At 32.7% G+C, this 14,201-nt stretch overlaps 1 protein-coding gene across 3 annotated transcripts in view; it reads right to left on the reverse strand.

Moving 5' to 3' along the window:
• LOC118205713 (uncharacterized) overlaps positions 1-14,201 on the reverse strand; it is a 260,563-nt gene that overhangs the window by 11,190 nt on the left and 235,172 nt on the right. For all 3 annotated transcript variants that reach the window (XM_085817148.1, XM_085817147.1, XM_085817146.1), the window contains one exon: positions 7,951-8,039. In XM_085817148.1, the coding sequence (XP_085673274.1) occupies positions 7,951-8,039 (89 nt within the window). The remainder of the gene's footprint in view (positions 1-7,950; positions 8,040-14,201) is intronic.

Here is a 14,201-nt window from a genome sequence, read left to right on the forward strand (position 1 = left end):
ATTTAAACATATCTTACTTGCTTGCAAAGTAGCAGATATATTGAACATCGAGGTAAATGGCTGTTTTGCTAAATAAGCGAGATATTGCCAAGCTGGCGGTGGTGGTTTTGGCAACTGATTTTTGTCGAGAAACTTGGTGACCATTTGGTCTGGTCCTTGTATAACTATAATTGATCCCTATATGTAACTTTAACTCTATAGGCCTTCCAATAATTTCAAAAAATGGAAGGTACTAGAGATTATTTGTCACGGGGAGAAAACTATATAAGCCCAGAGAGAGAGCATCAGTTCGAAGTTGGATCTTTGTGCAAGCTTTGCTATTTGCATTGTGTTCTATTTATCATTCTTAGTAGTTTAAAGCAGTAACTGCTGACTGTGCTCTACCATATTGGGAAGAGGCGTATGAGTACTTTTGTGGAAAGTTCTACAATTGTAAAGTGTTTCGTTTGTGAAAATAAATTTGATCAAGCTATCATGGTTCTGTGTGCATTCAATCCCTAATGAACCAGTACACATGCAATAATATCTTTAATTTGCTGATACTGTTTGATGAAAGGAATCCAAACTTCTTTAACCCTTTGTGGCATGGTACACCCGATCTGGGCACACCTAAAAATTTCCCTCTGTATGCACAGGAAAATTTAATGAAAAAGAATTTTTAGGTTACTATAAGGTTACTCTAAACTGTCTTTATTTATAGTAGATGGCAGCCCAAGACAAACCAGTCCATATATTTTAGCCATGTTTAGTTTTTAAAGACACTCATTTTTCAAAGAAATCGTAAAGATTTTTTTTAAGGATATAAAAAGGATTGTTTGACAAGAAATTTCTATGTTATTTTCTTGGCTGTATGCTAATTTCCTTATTCTATACTAGTTTTAAATTTTTACTTTGAAATCTTGCCTAAAAACGAATGGTGAACATCAGGTGTGCCCAGAGTGGGCTCACTGATAGGCTAGGACAAGAACAAAACCAATATCTTTGTTTCTCTGCAGCTCATAGGTCAGGTCATTCATAACAGAAAGGTGGGTCCACATCTGTGTTTCATTTCCTGTTTTTCTCTTTTTTCTTTTGTCTTTTTTGGGGGAAGGGAGGTTTGGTTAACAACTAAAAAACTGTTAGAGTGATTATCTGAAGGTAAGGGGTAATTTTATCAGCTAGCTGTTTGGTTTTTCACTAGAGCAATTCTCTTTTTTGCTTTCGTTCAAAGAAGTTTTGTTAGTGCTATGTTTAATAGTTAGTAGACATTTATTTAATTTAATTTTATAGTTTATAATTTCAAACTGTAGATATAATATTAGTTTATTTTTTTTCCGATTTTTAATTATTTTCCAAATGGATCGAAGAGGGCTGACTATTTCTGATGCACTGAAAGAACTACATGAATTGCTTTCAGATAGTGAATCGGACAGGGATCCTGGCACATGTGCAAAACATGCAATACAGTACGAAGTCCGTAATCCAAACTCATCGGGACTTCGGCGATTACAGATTAAGGGTTTTCCCGGATTATAGATCATCAATTTAAGTCTGGTAAGATGGCATGCAGAAATTATACAATTCAAAATATGAAACCGTAATTTATGAAATAAAAAGCAATTACGAGGGCTATCCAGAAAGTAGATTACGTTTTGGAATAAAAAAATAAACAAAGTATAGGAAACAAATTTTATTATATACAGATGAAAGCCACACTCAAATACTACTTTTCTACATAGTCACCATACAAATTAAGGCATTTATCGTAGCGATGTACGAGCTTGGAAATTCCTTCGTCGAAAAATTCGGCCGCCTGCGCCTTCAACCACTTCGTTACCTCTTCTTGCAGCTGTGCGTCGTCATCAAAACGCTGCATAGCCAGCCACTTCTTCATTGCTGGGAATAGGTGGAAGTCGCTCGGTGCCAGGTCAGGACTGTACGGCGGATGAGGAAACAACTCCCACTTAAAAGATTCAAGAACTTTACGAGTGACATTTGCCGTGTGGGGCCGGGCGTTGTCGTGAATCAACAAGATCTTAGAGCTCAAAATTCCTCTGCGCTTGTTTTGAATTGCTCTTCTGAGTTTTTGGAGAGTTTGGCAATACCTTTGAGAGTTTATTGTAGTGCCTCTTTCCAGGAAGTCCACCAAAATTACACCTTTTCTGTCCCAAAAAACAGTTGCCATCATCTTCCTTGCCGACATTGTTTGTATGCATTTCTTGGGTTTTTGGGGAGAACTTGTGTGCCCCCACTGCATTGATTGCAATTTCGTTTCACAGTTCACATGTTTCACCCATGTTTCGTCACCAGTAACGATGCGATCGAGTAAAGAGTCACCATCCTTATGGTAAGCGTCCAAAAAGTTCAACGCTGCAGCCATTCGCTGATTTTTGTGGTCCTCTGTCAAGATTTTTGGAATCCATCTTGCACAAAACTTGTGGTAACCAAGCTTTTCGCTGATGATTTCGTGCAACAAACTTCGCGAAATTTGTGGAAAACTCAAAGAAAGTTCCGTTATTGTGAAATTTCGATTTTCACGGACTTTAGCATCGACTTTTTCGAGAAGTTCGGCGGTCACTATGCTGGGTCTCCCACTTCGATCTTCGTCGTGAACATTGGTTCGGCCATTTTGAAATCTTATGACCCACTGACGCACTCCACCTTCAGTGATAATGTTGTCCCCATACACTTCACGAAGCTGCCGATAGATTTCTATCGGTTTACAGTTTTTTGCAGTCAGAAACCTTATTACTGAGCGCACCTCGCGGGATTTTCAATTAACAAAGACATTTCAAACCGTCACAGTATCTGAACGGAGCACAGCACGAACCTCTCACTAGCATGGCTAGATGCAGACTGAGCTGCGCAACGCTCTGACCCCAAGATGGCCGCGCTAGCCCCGCCCCTAGCGGACACAGACGGAAACGTAATCTACTTCCTGGATGGCCCTCGTATGATCTAAAGGGTATCAGAATTTACAAAAAAAGCTTAATATTTATTTGTTTACTTTATTAAACATTTCTTTCAATGCAAGTTGTTTCGTTTTTTGTGCTAAACGCGCATGTGTAAACATTAAACGCGCGTGCATAAAGCATACAAAAAAAAAAAAAAAAAAAGTTTGTGGCTTTGAGGTCCGGATTATAGATCATTCCAGATTACAGATTTTGTGCTGTATTGGGTTGTGCTTTTTCAAAGGTGGTGTCACGTTCTTCGAAAAGTACCACCATGAAAAAAAAAAAAAAAAGGATTAATGTGTAAATATGAAATGTAAATATCATATACCCAAGTTACTTTTTTTCCATTCACACGCATGTAATCATCATATAACCTATCAGATAAAATGAGCTTTTTTAGGCGGGGGTGTAAAGTAGCATGCTTCCCCATGGCATACCCTGGGTAATGCTAAATATTTACAGTATTCAGAATTTAATGTTTTTTAATTGTAGGCAAAATCTCTTGCTCTTTTACGTGCTTCCCAGCAATGCTCCTTTTAGCACTCTTTTCGAAGCTCTATTCATTCAGTGCGCTCGTTTCGGGCACACCCACAGAATTAAAATGATAAGTGCTATCTGCACAAACTTTTACCTGTGTGCTCCTCTAGGCCTGATTTGACTGCCTCCTTTTTTTTTTTTTTTTTTTTTTTTTTTTTTTTGCTGAGACTTTAACTTTAAAAGGTAGAGTACCAGAAAGGGTTAATGCACTCACTTAAACAGAAACACTGACAATTTCATGCGGGGGGGGGGGAAGAAAGAAGATTTGTTTCACCCCTTCTAGGTTGGATTTTTTTTCCCGAATTTTTGACCCTCAGAAAGCATTTTTTTTTAATTGCTGAAAATTAATATATGTTCTGTCCTAAATTCGAAAATGCAAAATATTTTTGACAGTAAACAGTTTTTGATGGATCTATGGGTGATCAAATATGTGATATCATGTCCACTGATCACCAGTTTTCCCTGCAATGCATCCAACTTTTAAATAAAAAAAAAGACAACAATGTGATACCATATTTATTAACTTTATTGTTTTGATGTGTTTAATATAAATATCTACATAAAAATAGTTATTAAAATTACGTAAAAAATGCTTTAGAAAATGCTTTTCCAACCTTACTGTTACACCTTTACAACCTGCCTTGGACAACACGCCATAAAAGCCACATTTATTGCAAAACTAAAATGATTTAAAAAAAAAAAAAAAAAAAAAAAAAAAAAGGCCTTGACGAGTCCGGATTACGGATTTTGTACTATATATACCAATTTGGAAAGGGGGTGGGAGGAGAAGCACCATGAAAAAGGTTATTGTTTTTTAATGAAATTTAATGAAAATAAATTTGTATAAAAGTAACACACAGGTAACAAAATGATTAAAATTTCAAGGCCACAGGATCCATCAGTGACTAGCAATCACACACTGAATGTTGAAATCAGTAATTGGTGAAACCCCCCTCAGGGCAATGCATGCTTGTAAACAGTGAGGTAAGGAATGATAAACTCCTAATCTCATCCTGTGATACATTCTGCCAGCCAATCCTCAACTGTTGCTGCAGATCTGCAGCATTCTACGGAGTCCAAATCTGGCAGCCTAACATACCTCATACATGTTCAACTGGCGAAGGATCTGGAGACCTTGCTGGCAAGGAAGAGTATTAACAGCTTGGATACAATGCAGAGATATGCGAGCTGTATGGGGTCTAGCAGTATTTTGATAGAAAATGGCTCCAGGATGCTACGCTATGACAGGTAACACAAATAGGCACATGATGTCATCAACCTGTTGAGCTCTTAACATTGTATGCAGGATGACTAAGGCTGACCTGCTGTCATAAGAGTCCCTCTCACCATCACAGCAGGACTAATGGCTGTGTGCCATTGTAAAGCAAAGGCTCATTGGGACTGCTGGCCCTGGTCCCACCACACATGGACCAATGGTAATCTGCATCAAGAAGGAAGATAGATTCATCACTGAACATTTTGGATGCCAATCAGCTGGTAGCCGTGATAATTAATTTTAACACCATTCCAGAAGCCTGTTGATGTTTTGGGGTTAAAGGCGAATGTCTTAAAGAACATCCCGAGTGCAACCCTACCTACAAGCATCATGAAATGGTGGAAGGTGTCACGGATGGTATGGAAGATGCTGTAGCACGTTAAATAGCAAATAATGATGCTGTTGGGGTAGTTCAGGCTTGTTGCACAATCATCCGATCTTGCCTTTCTTTTATGCACCTTTACCTTCCAGAGCCTTCATTATGCTTATAAGTACCATGCAGCAGCCATTGTTGCCAGCACCTTTTCACTAAAATGTGCATATGGTTCGAGTAGTGTCTTATTGCTCGGTATGACCAGCCCGCTTCACACATTTTTATCATGTGACCATGTTTGAAATCATCCAATCTTCGACAATGTCATAATGGTATTAATGGTTACATCTCCAGGGAGCTGTAGTGCCAACAATGAGAAATGATAAACCATGTGCAGTTTTTACCTGTTTTATACAATGATAGTTGCATAGTAGAAATGTGCTCTATGAATGAAGTTTACTCTCAATAGCTTTGAAAATTTAATCATTTGTGTACTTGGCAAAAAGGAATTTATATACAAAATTTTGAGATGATAGGATTATTTTTTTAAGGGTGCCCCCTTTTTTTTTCTCTGCAAAAATAGTGTAAATAGCAATAATGACTGGAAACACTTTTTACGTCCAGAGTAAAATAAAAGAAATTTTGTCCTGTTACGAATGAGCTGAAGAAAAACTGCAGATAATACATTATTTAATATTTAAAATATGGCTTTACTCCATTACCAGGACATAGTACTTTACCTATGTGCCTTCTATTCAATTAAACTTTGTCAAACAAATAAATGAAGCTTAAGAATCAATCATTTGATAAAAGTCAGTAGTGACCCCCCTCTCAAAGAAAGGGGGGACTTTTTTAAAAAGAGTCAAAGAAGAATATTTGAAAACTTTATTATCTGAGCAAGAAGAGATGAATTGCATATTTCTTAGAACATTTCTTTACTGACAGCAAAGTCAGAAAGCCATACACAGCATTGGTGAAGAACTTATTCTACCACCTTTAAATGAGGAAATATGCACTATGCTGCATTAACCAGCTTTTGATATTATAAGGCTGCTACATCCTTTCACTTTGGGCAAACAGCTGTTTCAAACAGTGTTTTTATCTGCTTTACCACAGAAAGAAAGATACAGTACAAAGTATGAAATCCGGACGTCCAATATCCGGAATGATCTAAAAGTCGACAAATTCACGAAATGGCAAATTCTATAAAAGAGACACTTATTTAAAAAATAAAACATAGTGAGTATTTCGCATTGCTATTGAATGAAAGTACTGATTTAACGATCTTTGTTCAATTATTAATTTACATATATTTCAAAGAAGATTAACGCATTGCCGAAGATTATTTATTTTGTGAATCTCTTCATAATAAAGTAACTACAAATGAAATTTTCAAAGTTAATGACAATTTTATATCTTAAAATGATATTCCTTGGCACATTGCCATATGCAGTGATGGAGCTCAGGTTTTAACAGGAAAACATTCCGGTATTATTTCTCAAATAAAGAAAGTCGCACCTGAAACTAAATTTACTCACTGCTATATTCATCATAAAACTGTAGTATCCAAAACAATCCCCAAAATTTTTTTGAATCAAGCAGTGAAAATTGTTAATTTTATTAAAAGCTAAGTTTTAAATTCAAGAATATTTACGATTTTATGCTAAGAGATGGGCAGTGAGCATCAGACGCTTTTGTTACATTCCAAAGTAAGGGGGTTATCTAGAGGCAAAGTTTTAAATCGTCTTTTTGAACTTTGATAAAAAATTCAAGTTTTCCTCTGTGATTCAAAATTTGAATTGCAAAAATGTTTACTTCGTGAATTATGGTTTAGATGTTTAGCATACTTAGCTGAGACCTTTGGAAAGTTAAATGAATTATATTTAGGATTACAAGGTCAAAGTGTTAGTTTGTTTTCCATTAGAGATAAAATAAATGCAATGTTAAAAGAACTTGGACTAAAATTCAAAGAATTGGATAATAGTATTTTAAGCATTTTACTACTTTTAGACAGTTTTCTAACCAAAAATAATTTGAAACTAAAAGAATTAGCATCCAACATTAAAAATAATAGTTTTGTACTGATAAATAATTACAGCATGTATTTTCTCAAGGATTATGAAAAAGAAAATTTGTTTAGAAATCCATTTTGTTCAAATGTACCTGAAATTTTATCCCGTGAAGAAAAAGAACAATTGTCAGAAATTTCCTGTGATTGAACTCTAAATGAAATTTCAAAAATAACACACTTGTTAACTTTCTGCTGAACCGAAAAATCGGATTTAAAGACATTTCAAATAAAGCTATTAAATTTTCACTGCCATTTTGCACAACCTATTTGTGTGAACAAGGATTTCCTTTCATGTTATATTTGAAAAATAAATGCAGAACAAAATTAAAAGTGTATCCTAATTTACGGTCAAAATTAAGTGAAATAATATCAGACATAAAGAATATAATCTCTAGTACACAGGCTAAATTTCACTTTAAGTTTTAGAATTAAAAGTATTATAACTCAAATTTTGATAATTAAAGTGGTAAACAAATTTTAATCTAGTATTTTTTATGTGTGCTTATTTAATACAAATAGCCAACAGATTGTGCAAATGGCAATATATTTCTATTGAGAAATTGAAAAATAATCATTGTAAAATGTAGTGGTGGTACTAAAGTTTTTCAGTTTTTGTTTAGATGGTATGTGTTAGTCAAAAGGTTGAGAACCGCTGCTCTATACAATACGCTATACTCTATACAATTGCTGACACAATTTACATAAATTATTAATAATACTTTATCAACAATGAAATTCTAGATAATTTGTTATACATACATACAAATAAAATAATAATTAAAAAATGTTATTAAGGCAATTTTTTGAGAAAAATATTTACCTTGTTTACTTGAGCACTCAGGGCAATGAAAATAGGGTAAACCTTCTCTTGTTTCAAAAGCTTCAAATGAAGGATGAATGTCTTGTGTTCTATAAAATAAAAATTAAATTCTTATTTCCAAAATCGAAACTCTGAACTAAATTTTGTTACTAAATACTTAGATTGCAGTAGTTTTCATGCAAAAAATATTTCAGATTTCTCAAACTGATTATTAATCCTCTAAGCCAGTGGGTCTCAAATGAGAACTACATGGCAACATTATTGGAATTGAATGAAATAACATATTGACAGCCAAAAACATTTTATTTGGTTGTATAAATTTTACATCATACATCACATCATTAATTTGAAATAAAACATCATTTAGTAAATATGCATTTCCTAATCATTGGGCCATGATTTGGTACTGGATTCTTAAAGTAGTTATATCAGACCTCAAACTAGTCTTCAGAAGTTCAAAAAGTTACCAGATCATCCCAATGGGTCTAGTAAACTCGTTAATCTGTTTATTAAATGGTTGCACTGACATGACTGGCAACCACCTCTACAGCTGCACTGATCTTAATGATGTTACAGATAGTAATTCTACAGATGGTATCAACTTTTTGCTTTGTTCAAAGACTTTGTAGGGCTGCCCAAGAGGCCCTTTGGGGAATTTGTAATTTAAGTTTTCTAAGCATTTTTCATGAATAGTGGAACAATTTGAAGGGGAATAATATTTATAAATGTATCAAAATGCTCAAATCCAGAAGATCTATTAAACATTTGCAAAGGAAATGTTACTGATAAAGCTGCATATTCACATTGAAGACTTCATGAATGATCAGGTATTTTCATATTTTGAAATTTCTCAACATTCAGGAAAAATATTGCAGTAGAATTTAAAAACAATGCTTAAACTTTATGAGCAAAATGTTTTACTGAACTGTGTACACCAATAATTGATTGTTAACATAGTATGCTTCCTTCCAAGTGTTAACTTTCAATTAATCTGCCTAAATTTAATTTAAACTACAACCTACTTATTTTAAATAAGATGGAGAGACCAGAAAAAAAAATTATTTTTTTTTCAAGTGTTTCTCAATCTTCTCTTCTGGTATTTAATATTTTGTATGGAAGTTTTCAATATGCTGAAACAGTTATTAAATAATTGAGTTTAATTTTGATTTTTTTTTATGCCACAAGATCTTTATAGAAGAATCAATTTAGAACAAACTAACCAATTTCATACTGAATAAAATTATAAATTTTTGGTGATCAGAATAGATATGCATATAAAAATCAGAACAAATTCTTTTAATGATTCTGGCCAGAGGAAATTGCACTATGCTGAATACAGAATTAATTAGTTTAGGGATGGATAACTGAATGCAGTTTTATATATGCCAGTATTTTATACTGTGAACAAAAATGTGCTAAAGATCTTTTGTTAAAATAATCAACACTAAAGAAAATGGAAAAAGAATTTTGAGTAAATTGTTGGGACCAGACCTAATCTTATAAAGATGAAATTTTTTGGGTTGGGATCACACAAAGGTTAAAAACCATTCTTTTCAGAGAAAAATATATTAGTCTGAATCAAGATTCCTTTTCAAATTAATGCTGCTGATGTAAACATTGCATCTCATGGAACATTGCATTGTATCTCATGGAGCTGGCAAGATGAAGCAGCATAAGAGAGAAAGGTTTAAACACAAGACGTATAAAACAACATTACTTTAGTTACTTGAACTCTTTATCTACAATCTAAATTTTTATATGCCATTCTGAATCCTCAAAATGAATAATTAATATTAACTTTTCTTGAAAAGATGAATTTTTGATTCTTCAAAATTGTTTCCCCAAGTTCAGTTTTAAGTTATCTAAAGTCTGATAGTAAAAAGAAAAATAACAACACTGTTAAAAATTCATACTCATGGAAAAAAGAAAAGTTCAGTGTCACAGTTTTTCTCATATTTAATGGCTAAAGCCAGACTGAACAAAATATTGTTCAATCTGGCTTTAGCCATTTCTTTCCCATACTATCAAAAGTTAGTAAAAGTTACCAAAGTTCATCAAAAGTTAGTAATAAAAGATAACCAGGTATTAAAATACATGCAGGTCAGAAACAGTAATAAGTATTGTATTGACTAATGAATATGGAATAATTTTAATCCTGTGAATGAAGTCCAATCCTGCTCTAGCAAATCTAGTTTAGAATGAACCTCTGGATATAATAATCAAAACTTTCTGATCTAGTCCAATTTCCTATACATTTTAAGTTACTAAAGCAGACTTTAAAACTGCATGAAAATTAGATATAATGAACTTTATGGATATTTTTTTATATTTTTCATACTTTTTTTTTTCAGAATTTCTGCAAGTTTTAATTACAAACTTTTGAAACCTTCTGAGTACCGGACGTTAGGATCCATAGCCCATATATTTTATAAAACTGAGATTTTACAAGGTGTTCTTTTTATCTCTATTCCCAACTTTTCTGTGTTTCAAACAGAAATAATAAATTTTGAAATCTTAACAATTCAGGGAAAAAGTGAATAAATTCCTATGAGCTTGGAGCTATAACGAAGTTTTTTATCCTTATGAGCTTTTTGTTTCAATATTTAAAATGCTGTATAAGTTCTGTCTTTTGAATAGGGTCCTTCTTCATATATTTTGCATGATGGTGGCTCGCCATTCAAAAAAGCCATAATCTGCCAATATTCGGAGAAATCTTCTGATAAAGGCTATTAAATATGCCAATGGTTCTTTATGCTCATACGGCTAATTCAGTTGTTCTTAACCAGGGAAATATATTTTAGTTTAAGAGAGGAAGCAGACTTTTATTTACCTGTTAAGTATTTAGTTTTAGTTTATGCATATGCATTAAAAAAAAAAAAAAAAAACTACTTTTATTCATGGTTTGGTATTTATCAACATTTTCTATACTTTCTTCTGATTTAATTTATACAACACATTTAAAAATAACCTAAATTTAAATAAATGCATATACATTTTTAGATTTTTGGAAAGTGGGGGTGAGGGCAGAATGATTGGCTACCAATGATGAAAGGGATGCATGGGGCAAAAAAGAAGAACCACTGAGCTAATTCGATAAATTAAAACAGAACAATATATATATATATATATATATATATATTTTTTTTTTTTCCCAGGAAAAATTGTCTGAGAATCAGGAAGCATTTCCAAATCAAATGTCAAGAAATTAGAGAGGTGGTGGTGTTTAATGTCTCTTGCCAAGAGAAAGACATATTCACCATTAGTGAAGTTGAGCTGTTCTACAAGATGATGTTACAACATGACCAAATGTTCAAATTTGGTTTCAAAAAGTCAAAAATGCATTGGTCAAAAAACATCAAAAGTATGAATTACATTCTTTTGTGTACTGATATCAATGTCACTAAATATCATATGGTTTTGGTAACTGGAAAATCTCAGCAAAAATCTTTAAATAATGTAAAAATTCTTTCTGTTTTCTATAAATCTAATTGTAAGGTTTGCATAATGCCCAAGTTGTTTGAAGTCATGCTATGAATGTAGGATGGATGTTTTTTGGCCCAAAAATAAAATATTGACAACTTTATTAAACACACACATATATATATATCAAAACTTAAAACGAATTATTTTTCTTACTCCCAAATGCAACTTCGATTCTAAAATTTTTGACTAAGGCATGATCAGGAGTCTGATGTGTTATTACAAAAACCAGTCTCCTTTTAAGCATTTAGAAAAGTACAGAAAGCAAGTAGATATATTGTTTCACTTCTTGATGAAATGTTTCAATGTTCAATGAAATGTTTCACTAAAGTTTTGGCGATCTGTTCCAAAATCAGACATCTGAATTTTTTTTTGGTTTTAACACAAGACATATAAAACAGAGAACTGAATTGGAAAATGATGAAAATGAGAATATATACATCTTTAAGAGGTTAGGAATAAAAAATGTTATTTGAATACTTTCAGAATTTAATTTGAAGCTTCTTCAAACATGCAATGATAATGCTGTTATGTGTGAAGATCCAAGCAATACTGATATTGTAATAGAAGTTAAAATGAGAAATACTGATGTCAAAGATTCTTCTTCAGGTGCTGATAAAAGTAATGAAGATATGCAACATAGCTGAAGAAAACGCCCTAAACAACAGATGCCTGGTGTAAACACTGTGGTGCATGTGATTAATAAACTTTTATTCACACAAACACTAGAAATGAAGCATCCTTTTTTGATTCTAGACAGAAATATAGATAAAATTTTCCTAAATTCTGCATCACAGCAATAGAAAATTACACATTTTGTACTTAGAATTAAAGTGTAACAACAAAACCTAGCTTGCATTAATTAAGTTATTTTCTGTTATAGATTGGCACATGGTAGATAATTTTCTGCAGAAAGATGTATGGGCTTAGTCATTGGTATTTTGAGGTGTTAATAAATTAACAGGGTTGCCACTCAAACAGGAGAATGAAATTCCCTGACTTTTCCAGGTGTGTTTCAAGAAAATTCCAGTCTATCCGCGTAATGTACGTTGGCTGTGCTAAGAGGTAAATTAATTATGGTATTACTTGTATTGTGTAGCAAATTCACTTAATTATTCAATAAATCCCAGAGGACATTTATTCTTAATTATTCTTGGTATACTTTGTTTGATAATTTTGTTTAGTTTTCCACTTAAGAAACTTAATAAAATTTAAGATATATATATTGGATAAACAATGTATGTTTTATTTAATTATTACTCATGATCATCACCAGTTCAACACGAGGCTAATCCGGTCCTTATAAATCACAACGCAATGCTAAATAGTTAGGTTAGATTTTAGGTAAATTTAATTTGCGTGAGGTATGTTCTTAAAACCTTAACACTTGAAAACACAAATATAATTATAATAGTTGTTGTTTTCTCCACTGAAGATTGAGATTAGAATCTTCCCAATCTGGAATAAAATAAGGCTTTTTTTGCAGACATTCTGCAGCTAAACGAAAGAAAGAAATCTATTTTAATAAATTGAGGTATTTTATATTTATTTTGCAGCATACATAAGGAAAAAATATGTGCATTAAATTTCGTGATGGTATGTCATCATACTGCTATAATTAATTTCAGGATTACGCGAGAGAAAATTTCCTGAAATTTGGAAATATTATTTACTAATAATTAATAAATTTAGAGGGAAGAAGCAACATTAAATTATATGAATAACATAAAAATAATTACTTAAAAATTGAATTAGAATAATCATCTATATTTTAGCGAATATAGTTATATTACATGGCTAGCCTAGATGACTGATTACTATTTTTTTATTTTACTGCAAAATGGCAAGGTATTTATTAAAAAGAAAAAAAAAAAGGGTTTAAAAAGATTTTGCGGTAAAATTCTAGTATACGGTAAGGCTTTGGCACGATTTTGAAAATTGTCGCCAAGACCAAAATGACCCGTTTACTGCGCATCAAGATGTCGCCAAATCCCATTATTATTCTAACCAACAAAGAACGTCTATGTAAAGAAGAAAAGGTTCCATACAAGTAAAATGCTATTACGCCGCTAGAATGCGGAGGGAAAATTTGCCAAGGGATTTGGCGACGGAACCTGGCGGTCAGAATTATCCTCTCCGCGATGCGTACAGGAAATTGAGAAACACGTGTTAAGAAGAAACGCTCTTTGACAAAAAGAAAATCCGTTTTTAAATTATTGCGAAAAATCCAAGAAGAAACGTTTTATCAAAGGACGTTTCTTCTTGGATTTTTCGCAATAATTTTAAAAACGGATTTTCGTAGTTTTTTTTTTTTTTTTTCTCTGAAAATAACTAATCCATGAATTAATTTACTTGCGCCAAAAAATATTTTCTTTTCCTTTAGAGTTTAACCACTTGCGCTAAGACTAAACTTCACGGTTGCGGTGCCGTGCACTACTGCCAATGCCAATGATTTTAAAAATTTCGGAGTTCCTATGGTTCAAAACCATCTACCTCCACATCAGAATTAATAAAAGCGAGCAGAAATAAGAAAAATTTGGCATAAGTGATTTACTTGATGCACACTAGAGGGAGCCACAGGCTCGAGAGAGTTTAGGGATAGAGATGAGAAATAAAAACTTAAGTTTCATAATTTTTTTTTTTTTAAAAATTTTTTTTGTATTTTAATTTTATACTTTTTTTGGTTTTTTATAATTTTATATACACAGTACAAACACTAAAGCAAAAAGCGGATAGGAAAGATTTTACAATTAATAGGCTCATTGGCATGT

Source organism: Stegodyphus dumicola, chromosome 5, assembly GCF_044657685.1.
Source record: "Stegodyphus dumicola isolate Sdum_Otavi_A_Nest chromosome 5, ASM4465768v1".
NCBI lineage: Eukaryota > Metazoa > Arthropoda > Arachnida > Araneae > Eresidae > Stegodyphus > Stegodyphus dumicola.